Genomic DNA, 17,859 nt, shown 5'->3' with positions numbered 1-17,859 from the left:
ACAAAGGGAGAGAAATACATCCCTTCTGTATAGTTGAGGTGAACAAAGCTGTCCTTGACACTAAAGGCTTTTATTGTCCCTGAAAGTGAACTCTTCATTGATAGAAGGGGTTCTTTTCTTTGATCCATCAAGATTACCAAGTCACAGGTCACCATCCCCAACTAAAATACAACATCATGAAATCATGATTAAAGTTACAAAAGCCAGTTCATAAAAGTGGCAAGAGTTTACAGATTCTGTATTTCCTCCTCTTAGTTACTAGGAGTTAAATTCAATAGCATTGAGGATTTTTGAAAGAATGCCCATAAATTATTTAAATCACAGTTTGCTTAATGAAGTGATACATTCTGAGAAACATGACATTAGGCAATTTTGTCATTGTGTGAACATCATAGAAGGTACTTGCACAAACCTCGATGGCATTGCCCATTTCAGACGAGATAGCCTATTGCTCCTAGGCTACAAACCTGTACAGCCTGTTATTGTACTGAATACTGTAGGCAACTGTAACACAATGGTATTTGTATATCTAAACATAGAAAAGGCACAGTAAAAATATGGTCTCACAGTCTCGTGGCACCACCATGGGATATGCAGTCTGTTGACCAAAACATAGTTGCGTGATGCATATATTCCCCAACTTTTTCCCTTGATTCATGGAGAAGCAACTTTGACTAGCTCATAAATTAACACAATTTTTTAACGAAATAATTTACTGAAAATATGTTTGCAGTATTGTGATTGCCTGGTCGTGTAAAAAGTACAGGTTCCTCTTCAAAGACTTTCCTCCCCGTCTAATTAGGAAGAAATAGTAACTTCGGTTAAAAGCAAAATTTATTCAAAGACCTGGGCTAACATTCTTAAATATCTGCTAGCCGTAATAAAGAAATCATGTACTTTATGTTCCTAGCTCGCACAGTTTAGCCTAAATATTTGCCCTGGCATGCTTATACTGGTCCAAGCAAGCATTAGGTCATAGCCTGTTCCTCTTCCTTATTTAAAAGTGTTTTTACCTTTCTCAGCATTCCACAAGTTACTTTCTCCTTCCTTTGTTCTCCTTTACCTTTGCCTCTTTTAAAAGGTTCTAAGTTGCTAGCCAAGCGGGACAAATACTGAATATGAGGTCCCATTCCAGCCAATGGAAACCGGACACAGCAGTAGGGTGAACGCGTCAGGTTATACACGACCCTGTCTCCTTTGTTCAGTGTACTCTCGTGGCAAAACTGCTGGCGAGTGTTTTCTGCAAAAAGTAAAAATGACCTTACTAAATAAATTTATGTTCAAGTGCTATTTCTTTACGGCACCGGGGAACAAGCATTTCAAACAGTTGTGGTTAGAATAATGAGCAAAGACTACAGAATCACCTGAGGAACGGGTGACTTATAGTCTAGTCCCAACCGTGCGAGGAACAGATGTGTGACTTCAATCAAGTAACTCACTTTTTCTGATAACAATTGTCCAGGATTCTGAGGGGCTAGTGAGAATCAAATGACTGGAAGTATATGAAAGCAACTTGAAACATAACAAGCACTGAAGATAACTAAATGTAGTTGCCAGATATCCTTAAGGCATCATAGTAGAACAAATGGGAGTAAATGTTGATGGCATTTTTGCTTGTTTAATATTCCAGGGAACAAGGGAAACTCTCAGCCGTCACTGTACTACCCTCGGTGATGCTCTCCGGAAAGAGAATGATTTTGCTCTTATAATTGATGGGAAAACCCTCAAATATGCCTTAACCTTTGGAGTACGACAGTATTTCCTGGACTTAGCTTTGTCATGCAAAGCTGTCATTTGCTGTCGGTAAGTTCTCCTTAACAGTGTCCGATTTTAGTAAGGAGTGACTTCATCCTAAGTTCTTGATTTATAAACGTCAATGAAAGTAATCCAGAGTTTGTAAAAGTTAGGTTACTTACTAACGTCTTCACTCAAGACCTGAGGTTCACAAACTGGGATGGAATTTGTTAGTTTTAAAAAGTGAGTCCTAACAATCATTAACAAGTATTGTTCCTCATTTGAATCTACAGGTTTCTTGCCATTATCTTTGTTTAAAATTCATTATCTACCTGCATTTCCACCTGGGTCGTTTCTTTAACGGTCGTGTTTTCTATATTTAAATCTTTAATCCAGCTGCTAAGACTTATTTTTGGAGAATAGCATGATGAAAGGTACAAACTGAATCATTTTCCAAATAACTGGGCTTTTTTCTGAGAGGTATTTATTGGCTATACATTCCTTTGCCTTCTAATTTATAAAATTGCCTGTATCCTAAATTAAAATCTCTTTTGAGTTATCAAGGCCTAATTCATAGAACTGCATTTTTGTAAACGACATAGCTCCAGTCCTTCCTGAGTTTTTTGTCAAGGAATCTTCCCCATATTTATGTATAAATGGTTTAAACTCTGCCTTCCTAGGACCTAAAGTAGGTTCGTGAATATGATAAATATGCCCAGGCTCCTCTTTTCTGATCACCATGAAAACTGAGGATTTCTCCTTTGTCATTCACTATTGAATTTTAGGAGTTGATCGGTCTAGATCCAAGGTAGCAGTTTCTCAAATTGCCTTCTCTTCCTGGGAAATAAAATGTTAGCAGGGATTCTGAAAGATTTATCAGAATCTGTGCTTTTGGTATTATCTTTAAAACAATTGTATGTGCTTTTATCATTTTCTTTAAAAAGACATTTACTAATAAAGTTATGCTTTTTGTACCTTTTTTGTCTGGGTTTATTCACTTAAATATTTTGTTTATGATATTATGAATTAGCCATACCTTATAGACGTTTCCTAAGTTTCAGCTGAGATATACTTTCTGAAATATAATTTAAACTATTCTCAATATCCTTTATAAGCATCATTTTAGCCTATAAAATTATACTATATTCAGAGAATTAAGAGTTGCTTATCTTTCCCAGGAGTCTGTTTTAGTCATATAATTTCTTTTTCTTTTCTGTGGTATGTATTAACAAATAATATTGCTATAAAGTTCTTGGACAATATATTGTACAGATGTTTAATATTAGTCATCAGGCTCTTTGTTTCATCATAGATTGAAAATTGTTTCGACTCATTTTTACTTTGATATTCTCATGCTATTTAAAACTTACTTTTACAGTGATTTTGCTTGATTCCTTGCAAATATCTTGACTAAGTGTGACTAATGTTCAACTTTGACACTTTTCATCAGAATAATATGCCAGATTTGGTCACTTAACCACTTTCACTAATGGGATCATAAGGATCAACAAAAGATTGCTCAAAAGCGCAAAAGTGTTATGATTGCTGGCTCCTACTTGGAAACATGAAACAGAATATAAAAGTGTTTAGACAAGATGGCCAGTTCCCTAGAGTCATCTGTTATGTGCCTACTTTCTGTGTGCTGGGCACAGTGCAACACATAAAAGATGAGTAACACTTGATACCTGCTCTCCTTCATGTATCTTTCTTTTTAAGTCAAATCACAATTTGGTTTGAAAGATGTGGGAGGCCAATTTTCATATTGCAGTAATTGCAGCGGAGCCTCATTCTTAAACCATTGCTTAACACAGTACCTCCCACCATTCTTCAAGAAGTCGAACCACAAAATTAAACAATAGCAGAGGGAAAGAAAAACTAGAAAGCAGAGTCAAGGGAGAAAAAATATGTTCTGTGCTTGTGGAATTCCCTCCCAAAATCCTTGTTCTGGATGCTCACAAGTCACATGGACCTCTGGGCTTCTCCAGGCCCCAGACCCCTGGGAGGGAATCACACCCTGCCATGCACGTGCGACTCAGCTCTGAAACCGAGCTTATAAATGTGTGGCCCCTTCCTCCCTCGGTTCTGTTTTATGCATATTTCAAGACCATGAGGTCCCTATGCAGACACTGAGTTTTATTTCTAAGTTTTAAGGGTTTGTTTTTTTTTTTCTTAAGTCACATATCTTTCCTCAGCTTTTTTCTTGTAATTACCTTCATACTCTGTCTTTTCCCATAAGAACTGTGGTTCAGCTTCCGGCATGTTTGAGAATTGATCTAAGCCCATAATTACATCAGTGCCACTGCCAGATTTATGTCTGTGCACCTATTTGGCCTGGTGCCTCTTGGCATTTAAACTATTGGCACAGATCATCTTCTTGTCATTTTGCTTACTGACCTCAAAGTATAATTTCCATGATAATGCTTCTATCCCTGGATAGGAATAGGTGGGCCATTCTGCGTATCATTCTTTCCAATTAAACCCAAGTGTCACTCCTCCTTTCTCGAATGATTACAATCTCCTGGCCTCAGGAAATTCTCTATTTTACTCCATTAGAAGATAGACGCTCCAGATAAATACTGATTGTTATTTCAAAATACAGTTCAGTACTGTTTCCCAAATTCATTTATGCTCATGCTGGCTTTATGGGCTTTTCTCTCAAATTTAAACTATTTTCCAATCTACTGCTTGTCATTCCACACACATGCAGATAATTCAGAATCTGATCTTCCTGTGCAGTCTTCTCTTTAGCCCTAGGTAGAGTGGAAGTAAAGGGGAAAGCCTTCCTATAACAGGTAATGAGAGTCTCTGTATTAGTTCCATCATCAGGATTGCATCAGCCACTTTCTTCCCTGATACTATCAGCACAGGCAGCAGAATGAGGCAGTTTTTAGTGTTTGCTTCATTGACACAGTTATAAAGATGAGTGTTGTCCCTCCAGAGTCTTCAGCTGAATTGAAAGAAACAGTTGTTCCCAGGCAGCAGACATTATGTCTCTCTCTTACCACTGTTTTCTGAAGGAAATTTTCAGAGACAGAACTAATCCCCCCACCTCAAATTTATTCAGGGCTCTGGAGTCCTGGTGGTTTTGGTTTCCAAAGTATAGGTTGAATGTTATGCCTCAAATATTTTTCTTAAGTATATAAAACCCAAGAAGTAGAATGAAATCTGTTCTTATCAGTCTAACAAGCACTGTATTTTCTTTTCTTTCTTTTTTTTTTTTTTTTGTTTTTGTTTTTGTTTTTGGAGACAGAGTCTCACTCTGTCACCCAGGGTGGAGAGTGCAGTGGCACAATCTCAGCTCACTGCAACCCCCGCCTCCCAGGTTCAAGTGATTCTCATGCCTCAGCCTCCCAAGTAGCTGGGATTACAGGTGTGTACCACCATGCCCAGCTAATTTTTTATATTTTTAGTAGAGCCAGGCTTTGGCCACATTGCTCAGGCTGATCTCGAACTCCTGAGTTCAGGCAGTCTACACACTCGGCCTCCCAAAGTGCTGGGATTACAGACATGAGCCACTGCGCCTGACCAAGTACTGTTCTTTCATAGATACGGTGCAGCTTTTGTTTTTAACATTGTGAGTATTTACCTGCATAACTTGAATAGTTTAATAGGAATCAGGCATCTAATTTCTAGTTTCTGATACATTTTCCCCACTTTTAAACTGCTCCTTTGTGGTTCTTCTTCCCCTCTACTCCCTCACTCAAGCTCACTGATTCTCATGATTTGGTGTGATCACAGATAATTATGGAGAATAAATGAAAGTTATAGACCATTCCCTCCAGAAGAAGTACACATGCACACAAACATGTAAAATTGCATGAAGCCCTTCAGGGGTTTTACAGACTCACTGAAACTCCTTGGAGAGGTAGACATAGGGAGAACAGCTTGTTCTAAGACTCATGGAGATTTATGGATACAACTGAAATCAAGGGCTATCCTGGGGAGTAACTGTACTAAATAAGTAATTCTTAGTCTCAGGGACCAGTGCTTTATGCACTCTGGTCTTATGGCCTGTATAATTGGCATTAAAGCATTTTATCTAGAGATTCACAGAATGCTTGTTCTAGCTCTACTGCTTTGGCAGTTTGGATATCTGATGGAATCTCGCTGGCCTTGGTTTTGTGACCTGTAAAATGAAGAGATTGGAATATCAGTGATTCCAGTCTTCCAGGGAACCCGGATGTAGAAAGCAAGTAAAAGTGGACCAGCTTCGTCATAGTAGGGTGGGAAATACACACAAGCCCCCTTCCTGGGTTATCTTGTCCCGGCTGGAAAGCTGCTGGCCAAAGGACCTCTCATAGCCCTTTTAGGTTTTGGATGAACCTTCCTTCTGTTGGCCACTCTGCTTGGAATAGTCTTTCTACTGCTGGGATCAGCTTAATTTGGGGAAGCATCTGTTCTACCTCTTTTGATATTCCCTCCAGAAGAGAGTGGGAATGTTGCAGTGAAGTATTACTGTGTGTTAAATAGCATGTGGTTTCTGAGGTCCTCATCAGTTCACATAACCCAGCCTTTCAAAGAATCTTACATTTTTTCTGTAGTTGTCAGTTTAGTTTAAACATATTTTGAAACTTATGTTCTGTGACAGTTGGTTGAAAATTGGCTTAGAGCCTCCAGCTTTTAGACTGTCTAGTAATCATCGTTCTTCTACATAATTTATGTACTCATGTCTTCTGAAAAGCAAAAGTTAAATTGAAGTAAGCATTTTTTCCTACTTGCAACATCTCTAATCAAAGTTTAACCCCCTTTTAGGCCATTTTCCCCGTAGTGTATAAAAAAACACTTGACTTCCGTGAGTGTTGTCATTTGGGAGTGGCATTCCAGGCAAAACCTTTCACCTTACTCCTATCAAGGGGTCCTACAAGAAGTCTAAAGGGACACTGAATATTTGCTGTCATAGCATGAGTGCATTAAATAAAGGCAGATCTACTTCTTAAATCTTTGGAGATTGTCTTTAGCTTTAAGAATTTCTCTAAATATATGTTGTACTTAAAAAGTAGTCATAAAGTACAAATGAAGCTAATAAATGCTCAACAGACATTCCTTTAAAGAAAAAAATTTCTGAACACCATTGGATGCCAAGCAGATGTTTGGCTTTGAAAAGACTTACAAACTGTTAATGAATGTCAACCCTATATTTGCTTCCAAGAAAATATGAATAAATGTTGGAAATGTTGAGAGAATATTTCTTTCATACGTGTACAGCTAAAAGAGGACACACTGAATAAGTTTTATAACTTCATAAAATGCCAATAGTTTGCTTTAACATAATAATCGTCTGCTCAGCCCTGCCCATCTCCTTTGCTATTTCACCTTGACTGAGTAGTGTTAAAGGCACTGCAGTGGCTATATTACAGCCTGTTAGCCAATTATGATGACCACCACCAGAGAAGTTGATATTTGACAATAAAATGTCTAAAAATATATAAGAAATCTAAATGCTACAGAAGCCTACCGTAATTCAACATTTTAAAGTTTTAGGTGTGACTCCTTTTAGGTAAACCACTATCACCATTGCCCCCATCACCAGTACACACACTCACACACACACACAATCAGAACTGCAGATTACATAATTCTGATGAGATAGGTAACCTGTAATGGAAAGTACATAAAATATAAATGCACAGCTTGGGATTTTTGCAAAGTGCACACACTGCTGTGACAAGCACCCAAACAGGACCAGCCCCCAAGAAGCCCTTCATGCCCCCTTTAGTTGAGGCGCCTCCCAAAGATAACTGCTACCTTGATTTCCATCACCATCCCTCTTGTTCATTTTACTATTTTTCTGTTTTGTTTCATACTAACTTTGAATAAGCAAATATACCTTCCACAACCACATCCAAATTCTTGATGATTATTTTCTGTTTCGTAAATTTTAAATGCAGTGCTCTGTAGCTTTCTACTGAAGGCCTCCCTAAAGCTTTACAAAACCAGTACATCAGCACTCTCCTCTGTTCTTCAGTCAAATACAAATCTACCTAATAGATTGCGTACAGTTCTCCGACAGTTCTGATTTGCTAAGGACATGATGTGTGGAACCTATGGCATTTCTCTGACCTGTCAGCCTACAGACCTCACTGTGTGGGAAAGGGAAGCAGAGTTAGCTTGGTGTAACTGGTTCTCCCTGAACCCGTGATGCTTTCCAGTGATTACCTCCTTTTCAGTAAACCTATGTGAGCCATTTCGACTTAGGACAAGTTAAAGAAGGGCCTGGTGTTTTGAGCAGGGTGGGGCATATGTTTTCTGTAAAGGGACAGAGAGTAAGTATCTTTAGGCTTTGCAGGCCATACAGCTTTCTCTCTTACAGCTACTCAACTCTGCACTTGTAGCATGAAAGCAGCTCTAGATGATACGTGAATGAATGGGTGTGGCCGTGTTCCAATAAAACCGCTGTTGCCTAAATTTAGCCCTGGGGCCATAATAAAGTGTCTGTAGCTCATGAATGAACATGGAGGGAGGTAGTTAAAACAGAATTTTCCTGCAATACTGATGGAATTCTCGCTAAGGTCTCCTAGTCTCTCCAAGGAGAGTAATTTCTAGACTGTTCCTTTCTTTTCTCAAAAACTGAAACATTTCCTCATCTCTCCTCACTGGCAGGTGTCCCTTTCTCCACAATTCCTTGAAAAAAACGGACATTCTTTTTATGGTGCCAGCTGCACAATCTGGTGGCTCCATTAAACTTATCCGTGCCATTGTAACCAAGAAAATCCCTGAAAATAAGGACATGAATTTGTTTTACAATGAGATGTCAATACATATTTACATGTAGCAGCAAGAGAGAAGGGAAGAACCCAGGGCCATAAATATCTGAGCCTGCTCTGTCACTGCAGTGCCTTCCCTCTGTTCTAGGGAAAGCACCAGCAAGGTGCTAGAGGACATGCCAAGCAAAAGAATGAGGAGATGTGCAAGCTAGCCATCTCCCTAGAATCTTGAAGTAAAGCAAATTGCTCTTTGATTTTTATGTGTTTTTTGTGTATTCCCCTTATCCCCAGTCCTATTCTATTTACTTCACCTTAGAAAAAATATTCTCAAGTGTTTCATATGTTCGCATCCATTTGCTGTACTTTAGTTATATATATGTGATTCTGTGAAAAAAATCTATTACATGTGTATTGAATTGAAGAAAAGGTTTGCGTTTATAATGATACTCCAGTAAAAAAAAAATTTTGAGTTGGAGTCTCTGTCACCCAGGCTGCACTGCAGTGGTGCAATCTTGGCTCACTGCAACCTCTACCTACTCCACCCCCCAGCCCCAGACTTACGTGATCCTCCTATCTCAGCCTCCCAAGTAGCTGGGACCACAGATGCGTGCCACCACACCCAGCTAAGTTTTTGTATTTTCAGTAGAGACGGGCTTTTATTGTGTTGCCCAGGCTGGTCTCAAACTCCTGAGCTCAAGGGATCCACCTGCCTCAGCCTCCCACAGGGCTGGGATTACAGGTATGAGCCGCCCACCCAGAAATTTTTTTACCTTTATTTTCCTACATGTTTTTGAGACATATCCATGTCACCACAAGTAAAACAAATTTATTTTTTGTTTGTTTTTGTTTTTGAGAAGATAGAATCTTGCTCTGTTGCCCAGGCTGGAGTGCAGCCTGATCTTAGCTCACTGCAGCTTCGACCTCCAAGGCTCAAGCTGTCCTCCCACATCAGCCTCCTGAGTAGCTGGGATAACAGACCTGTGCCACTACTCCCAGCTAATTTTTAAACTTCTTTTTTTTTTAGAGACAGAGTCTGCCTTTGTTGCCCAGGCTGGTCTCAAACTCCTGGGCTCAAGCGATCCTCCCACCTAGACCTCCCAAAGTGCTGTGATTACAGGTGTGAGCCACTGCGCCTAGCCAAGTTTGTTTATTCTTATCACTGCTTGTTATTACACTAATGCATATACATCATTTTGTTTCTCTCTTCTCATAGGGATATCACAGAGTTTTCCTCTGAATCTTTGCTACCATGAAAAGTACTGCAATGTATAGCCTCTCTATGCCCCCGAGGCAAGAGGTTTTTTTAGGAGATACATATATATATGGTGGGGTGGGGGGGTATGGGAATGCTTGGCTGTGGGGTATATGTATATTTCTTTCCCATCAGAATTGCCACATTGTTCCAAAACAGCTATACTAGTGTGCCAACCCAGATCCATGGAATAGAATTGCTGATTCCCTGCCTTAATAACAATACATAGTATTACTGAATTTATAACTTGGCCAATTTGATGGTTGTGAAATGACACTTTGTTGTTTTGATTTTCATTTCTCTGATTACTAGAGAGGTGAGCTTCTCACAGGAGTATTTACCTTTCTCAGTTTCTGCTTTTGAAATTTATTCATTCACTTACTCATTCAGCAAGTGTTTTCTGAGTGCTCACTGTGTGCCAGTAACCTTGCTAAGTACTAGAAATAGAGCGGTGAACAATGGGAAAAAAATAATCCCAGCCTTCACATCATAGCTGTTGTTCAATAACATAAGTATACACACAAATATTCAAAAGACAATAATTGCTGTGTGTGTGTTTGTGTATATATGAATGGTAATAATTGATATATCTCAAATAGACATATATAAAATTAGTGGTAATGTTGCTATGAAGAAAAGCGGTACATTGAAGAGGGGAAAGGGATACTGAAATTTCTGTTGGGTTTCTTCTCTTTCTTCCTGCTTGTATTTGAGAACTCTGTGTATTCTGGACATTGATTTTTTTTTGTTGATTATTGATGTGGCAAATGTCTTCTAGGTTGGCTCCCTTCTTAATTTTGCCTGTGATACCCTTCCTTAAACAGAAACCATTGGCTTTGACATAGTCAAACTCCACTAATTTTTTCCTTTTATGGTTTGCACTTTTTGGATATAAAGGACTTCCCACTCCTGCAATTTCTTCTGTTAACTTTGTTTGTTTGTTTTTTAATCTCACTCTGTGGCCCAGGCTGGAGTGCAATGGCACAATCTCAGCTGACTGCAACCTCTGCCTCCTGGATTCAAGCGATTCTCCTGCCTCGGCCTCCCAAGTAGCTGGGATTACAGGCATCCACCACCACGCACGGCAATTTTTGTATTTTTAGTACAGATGGGGTTTCACCATATTGGCCAGGCTGGTCTCAAACTCCTGACCTCAAGAGATCCGCCCGCCTCAGCCTCAGCCTCCCAAAATGCTGGGAATACAGGCATGACCCACTGCACCCTGCCTCTTCTGTTAACTTTACAGCTTTAGTTTTTTCATGTAGGTCTTTTACACATATGGAGTTTATTTTCGTATATGCTATGAAGGAGGGGGGATCCTTTGTTACTCATTTCTGCATCATGAGCAAATTCTTTCAATAGCATTTACTAAACAATCCACTCTTTTTCCCCCTGCTAGTGTTGCCCTGTGCTGTAGTGCTCAGGAACTGAAGCTAGACTTTCCAGAGCCTAGACTCTACCTCTTAGTAGCTGAACACCAGATTACTTCTCCGATTTTAGTTTTTTTAATCTGTTTTTTGAGATGGTGTCTTGCTCTGTCGCCCAGGCAGGAATGCAATGATGTGATCTCAGCTCACTGCAACCTCTGCCTCCAGGGTTCAAGTGATTCTCCTGCCTCAGCCTCCCGAGTAGCTGAGATTACAGGCACCCCCGCCACGCCCAGCTAATGTTTCTATTTTTAGTAGAGACCTATATTTTACCAGGTTGGCCAGGCTGGTCTCAAACTCCTGACCTCAGGTGATCCACCCAACTTGGCCTCCCAGAGTGCTGGGATTATAGGCATGAGCCACCCCGCCCAGCCCTGGTTTTTTAATCTTTAAAATAGAGATAGAAATTGTTCTTCTCATAGAGTTATGAAGAATAAGTGAGCTAATACATGGCACCTATTATTAAAATGTTTGTTGCTCTATAAATGATATCTAATTTTCTCTTGTATAGCCTAATTGAATATTTCACGTGAAGTGTATATTTTGTCTGACAGTATATATTATATACTGTCATATATAAAGATTCCTCTCTGACCATTATGGCCTCTTCTGTGTCCTGAATTTTTTGTTTGTTTGTTTGTTTTGTTTTTGGTCTGATATTTAATTTGCTAACCTGGCTTTTCTTTGTTTCATTATGTGTCTCGTCTTTTGCTTTTTCTCCAAATCGTTATGTTCAATCCTTCTGTATAATGTAGTGATTAACAATGCTGTGTCTGTCCAGCCTGAGCAACAAAGTAAGACCTTGAGTCTCCATAAAAATTAAAAATTAGCCAGGTGTGGTGGCATACACCTGTGGTCCTGAGACAGGAGGATCACTTGAGCCCCAGAGGTCGAGGCTACAATGAGCCAAGTTGGCACCACTGCAGTCCAGCCTGGCGACAGAGTGAGACCTTGTTCCAAAAAATAAAAGAATGCTGTGTCTGAATCCACACTGCTTGGGATTGAATCCTAGCTTCACCACTTGCCATTTTACCTTAAACCTTAATAAATATTGTTTCTCCATGCCTTGGTTTCCTCGTTTGTAAAATGGTGACAGTAGTAATTTATGGGATTGTTCTGAGAATTCAATGTGTTAGGTGCAAATAAACATTATATTAACTGTTATTGTAATTGTTGCTATATTGGACCTCATTTCTTCCCATTTGGACCTCATTTCTTCCCATTTATTTTGGTTTCTGTCTATTATGATTTTGTTTCTTTTTTTTTTTTTTTTCCTCCCCCTAACTTTCACTCTCTAGATCAGATTTTCCTATGCCGGTTTGAAACTTTTATACTTTATTCTATTTCTTGTGTTTTGGTAACTCTATTTGTGCTAATTTTTCCCCTTAAATGTCCATATGTTTTAGTATATCTTCCTTTCCTGCCCCCACCTCTCCAGTAAAGAGATAGGAACTGTAGACAGTGATTTTGTGTGTGTATCCAGGGTTAGTCTGATCTTATATTTTTGTAAGTAAGCTCCTTTTTCTCTCCAAAAGCTTTTAGAAATTTTTCTTATTCTTTAACCATAATGTGTCTAGGTATAGGTGTCATTTCTTATCTATGTTTTTGGCCCTGTGTGAGCCCTTTCAATCTTAGGATATATGTCTTTCTTCTGGAAAATCATTAGTCATTACTTTTTATATTTTCCTTCATATTCTTTTTTTGGACTCCCATTTGTATACATATAGTCCCTCTGTTCCTCTTTTCCCCTTTTTCCACAATCTTTCCTTTAATTGGCTGATGTCTTGGAGAAATTTTGGATTTGAACTTTCAGGCTGCATCATATCATACTCAGTTCACCATTGGATTCTTTATTTTAGCAGTTACATTTTTCATATTACTGTTTTCAGTTAGTTCATCATAACTGCTTTTCCTAATTTCATGTTTCTCTCTAAGGTTGGTTATTATACTTTTTTAAAATTCTTATATCTGTTTTTACTAGGTCCTGTAAGTTGTATTTCTTTTTCGCTCATGATTCTCTCCTGTCTTAAAAGCTTCCCTGAAGGACGTTTTTCCCTATTGTTTCTAACAGGCATTAATATCCCTTTGGAAGAACACCAAAAGCTAAGTCCTAATTAGGTAAATTTGGAAGCAGGGCCCAATCTCATTTTATTAAATTCCTGTTTCCCCCTAGTTCCTTTACCTGAGCGCTCCTCTTGTTAGAGGCAGCCGCCCTCTGATGGCATTCCCTGTGTGAGGTGGCATTCCCTGTGTGAGGTGGCATTCGGGGGTCTGTCAGCACAGCTATATTATTGGCTCCTGTCCCTGCCTGGCTCTGTGCCTTTAAGTTGACCAGGAAGATCTGGCTTTCCTGTTCTAGGGCCTGGGTAGGAATTCTTTCTGCCGTTTTAGCTTTAGGGCACTGAGGATGTACTCCTGGAATTGGAGTGTTTTGTTTTTTAAGCATGTTATTTTGGGTTTGTTTTCATAAGCTCCAAACCTAAGCCAAACTCTACAGTTGCAATGAGAGAGGCTCCATCCAGCCCAGTCTCACCCCCTCATGCTGGTCAGCTCAAACAGGGTATTATGGGCGGGGAACAGTGCCGCCAGAAAGCTTGCCCGTCTGTGTGTTCTTCCGTTATCCCTTGCATACCACTCTTTTCCTCCATGCTGCTCAGCTTCTCCCAAGTATTCACCACTTCCTATCGCCGCAAAGGTTTCTCTTGGATTTTTAGTTGATAATTATGACCCTGAAATTTACTGGCCTCCTTTTTTAACTCCTGACATCTTCAGAGTTGTATTTTAGTTTCTGTCAATGGTCTGTGCTACCAATTGTTCCATCTTCCACTAGGTAATTTTAAGGTGAGAGAAGGTTCCTTGGAGAAACTTACCTACACAGCACAGGAAGGTCATGAGGCAGAGAAGAGCAAGCTGATTTTCTTCCAACCTAAACCTTCCAATTTGGGCCGTGCATGATGGCTCACACCTGTAATCCTAGCACTTTGGGAGGCTGAGGTGGAAGGATTGCTTGAGGCCAGGAGTTCGAGACCAGCCTGGGCAACATAACGAGACTCCATCTCTACAAAAGAAAAAAAAATTATCCAGGCATGGTGGTGTACATTTTTAGTCCCAGCTACTCAGGAGGCTGAGGTAGGAGGATCACTGGAGCCCAAGAGGTTGAGGCTACAGTGAGCCAAGATTGTGCCACTGCATTCCAGCCTGGGCAAGAGAGCAAGACCTCATCTCAAAAAATTAATTTATCAGTTTAAATTAAAAAAAAATTTGTCCCTTCCTTACCTCCCCAGAGTCACAGGAAAAGAGATCACAGGGCGTGTGTGCTCCAGTCACATACTAGAAATGGGAAGAGAACGGAGGCCACTCTGAGAGCAAGGTCACAACAGGGGGGAGCTGAAAGGGGAAGCACTCTAGGCCTTCTTGAATAGAAGTGCTTCCCAGTTGAGAGCACACCAGTCCCATTGGCGAGACTCCCTAAACAGGTGGCATGGCCTTGTTCCATACAGGAAAAATTTCTATCTCTTCAGAGCAGGTGTACAGAGAGGGACTACTATCATATAGGCTGACAATATTTAACTCCCAGGATAGTAGCTCAATAAAAGTCCTTAATAACTCTTGGGGGCAGAAGAAAGGTCCTGAGATCTGCTTTCTTTTCCTTCTGTTCTTCCACAGAGATTTAATCGCATACTAAAGGATCATGAAATACTTGAATGAATGACACCTGAAGGCACATTCCCAACTCTGCAGTCTTTTCCAAGTCCAGTTCCAACTTTTCAGTCAGCCTACTTAAATGAGTCCACTAGGGTATCCCACTACTATGTAAACTCTGAGTATCTAGAACTTCCCTGATACTTTTCCGCTGTCAATATTCTTCTTGTCTTTTCCATTTATGTTTAGACCCTCATTCTCCCAGTCACCCAAATTTGAAACCTCAGAGTCATTTTTGAAGCCACTTTTATTTGGAGCCCTCTGAGTTTTTATTTTGATTTTCATTGTCCTTTCCCTAGATCATATTCAGATATATATAAAACATACTTTGGGCAATCCAAATTAATGTTTTTAGGAACAGCCTCAACCATGCTCTTTTTTATATCAAAAACTTTTAACATCTCCTGTTGCTTAGAGCTGGCTGTGACATTACAAGTTTGTTACTGTGGCGTGTAGAGGCACGCTGTCAGCTGGCCCTACTTCATTCTGAATATACCCACTTTCCCATGAAGAGGTGAATGTTTCCTTCTCTACGTAATAATTTTTTTCCTGTCTTCCCTACACATGGAAGAGAGCCTGGAGAATCCAATGTCCTTTACATAGTTCCCTTTATACTCTAGGTACGAACCTTATCAAACGGATTCTGCTTCTTAACAGTGAATAGTCAAAAATGAATGAGAATGGCAATGTTACTTTCTCTTTTTTTTTTTTTTTTTTTTTGAGACAGAGTCTTGTACTGTCACCTCAGCTGGAGTGCAGTGGCGCGATGTCAGCTCACTGCAACCTCCATCTCCCTGGTTCACGCAGTTCTCCTGGCTTAGCCTCCCGAGTAGCTGGGATTATAGGTGCACATCACAACACCCAGCTAATTTTTTTTTGGAATTTTAGTAGAGACTGGTATTTGGCCAGACTGGTCTTGAACTCCAGACCTCATGATCCACCCACCTCAGCTTCCCAAAGTGCTGGGATTACAGGCATGAGCCACTGCGCCCAGCCAAATGTGTCTGTCTTGTAACATTTCCATTTATTTAGTTCCACTACCTTCTTTTTTTTTTTTTTTTTTTTTACTGTGAATATACTTTAGCCATTTTTGTTTACAATTGAAACTGTGGGAATTCAAAATTAACATCCTTGTCCGTGAGCTTCTTATAGATACCAGAAAATGTTTCAGCCTTGCATTCCGTGTTGTTCTCTTACGCTTTGTCCAAATGAACCTTTATGAACCTTTTTTAAATTTACTTAAACTGCCATCCAGTTTCACACAGATTCTCTTGCCCACAATTTCACTTGGGAAGATCAAGTCCTCAAAAATTGTGTCATATACAGCTCCTGGGATGCTTTTGCTTATTTTTTGTGTGGCTTTTTCAAGTTGGCTTAGGCAGAATTCTCTGAGCAATAAAGACAGCATGCTTCCCACTGAGCTTTTTCTCCAATTCACGTACTAGCCAGAGTTGGATTTTCTGGAAAGATTTCAGTTGAGGAACAGGAACAAAGATTATGATCGCTTTCAGGCCACCACCAACTTAGGCTCCTTGGCTGCTGTAATACTCAGCTTCCTGAGCTGAGCCTTGAGGTCCGAGTTTATCTCCAGCTCCAGAAGAGCCTGGAAGATGCCAGACTCTTCTAACTTGTTTGGTTTCTTACTGTTGGGCTTCACAGTCATGGTGTTTGAACTGAACATGGCCTTCTCCTTGCTAAGCACCAGCTTAGGAAGAGCCTGCTACCGGTTTTAAATCTGCTATGTGCTGAGTACAGTGCTAGGTTCAACATAACTAGAAGATATTTTCTGAAGAGAAAATGAACAGCAGTATTGTAGATAAACTAAGCTTTCTGGTGTGAATACCATAATAAATATCTATACTAGGCGGAGTTTCCTTTTTAGTGCCTTTCATAGGTCTATTTGCTAATTAGTGCACACGTGCACATATATGTATAATCAAATACACACCATCAATAGAAACGGTCCCTATTTAAACTACTTATCTAAATCATTGAAACAGACAGCAGTATGTTTACCTATAACCACATAAATTCCACAAAAGAGAAGTTTTATATCTAAAATGCATTGCAGAAAGGAAATATTTTTTAAATTTGCTTTCCTTTTTTGTCCTATGGAAAGGCTATCTGTATTTTAATTCTGTAGACTCCATCCCTATATTGTAAGGTCTCCTGAATGCCCACAACTGCACAGTATATCAACAGATGTAGGTTTTGGAGGCTAGGAGAGCTCTCACTCATCAGTCATTTGAATAGCGCGATTTCTTACCAAAAGTGGTTGAATGTTTCATTATGTACCGTATTGCTAAGTATCATTTTTTAACACTTGCCATGTAAGCTGCTGTTTTCATTCCAGTAACAAGTTGATGGTGAGTTTCTAGAGTAATTAAAAATATTTTGTAGTTTTGTGTATCAGGTTTTTTTCTTTTGCTCTATCTTAATTTCTTCTCAATGTAAAATTTTATAAATGAACCTGCCAAATTTTAGTTCAGAAGGATTCAAGTAAGATCTTCTAGTTTACGTTGTTCTCTCCTTTTGTAATTTCTTTAAGTAGTCAACAAAATATGAGTCAGTGGGAAATACACTGATATTCACAGGAGAAATCTTAGGAAGTTTGTTGCAAAGAAAAGCACAGCAGATCCCCTCACTAATGATTCTGACCTCTAAACAGGCACCTGGAACAGACCTCAAATTTAAAGTTTGAGGAAGTTAAAGAAATTTAGTAAATACTGGGCTTGGTCACTATATAAAACATTTCAGGAGAACTAGAAAATACTATATTCCTTCATATTCTTCCTAAAAAGTTTTCTAGATTTACCTTCTAAAGGCAACTTTATAGTAATTTTTAAGTTTCCAGCATGTCTTTGAGATCATATTGTATTAGTATAATTTTGTGTATATGTAAGAATTTTTTAGGTTATTAATCCCAAAACACAATCCAGTAGGATAAATTATTGTATTCCTTTTGGCTACCTATAAAAAATTCCCTAAATTATCCTTTATTATACATCTATCTATATTTATATATATATATATATGTGTA

At 39.3% G+C, this 17,859-nt stretch overlaps 1 protein-coding gene and 1 pseudogene across 10 annotated transcripts in view; one reads left to right on the top strand and one right to left on the bottom strand.

Annotated features, from left to right (window-relative positions):
* ATP8A1 (ATPase phospholipid transporting 8A1) overlaps window positions 1-17,859 on the top strand; it is a 266,396-nt gene that overhangs the window by 186,772 nt on the left and 61,765 nt on the right. For all 10 annotated transcript variants that reach the window (XM_078001749.1, XM_078001748.1, XM_078001747.1 and 7 more), the window contains 1 exon segment: window positions 1,631-1,803. In XM_078001749.1, coding sequence (XP_077857875.1) covers window positions 1,631-1,803 — 173 coding nt within the window.
* Window positions 15,865-16,569, bottom strand: LOC106998318 (small ribosomal subunit protein eS7 pseudogene; annotated as a pseudogene).

This window comes from Macaca mulatta, chromosome 5 (genome assembly GCF_049350105.2).
Source record: "Macaca mulatta isolate MMU2019108-1 chromosome 5, T2T-MMU8v2.0, whole genome shotgun sequence".
NCBI classification, from domain to species: domain Eukaryota; kingdom Metazoa; phylum Chordata; class Mammalia; order Primates; family Cercopithecidae; genus Macaca; species Macaca mulatta.
This window is presented reverse-complemented; position numbering and strand designations above follow the sequence as displayed.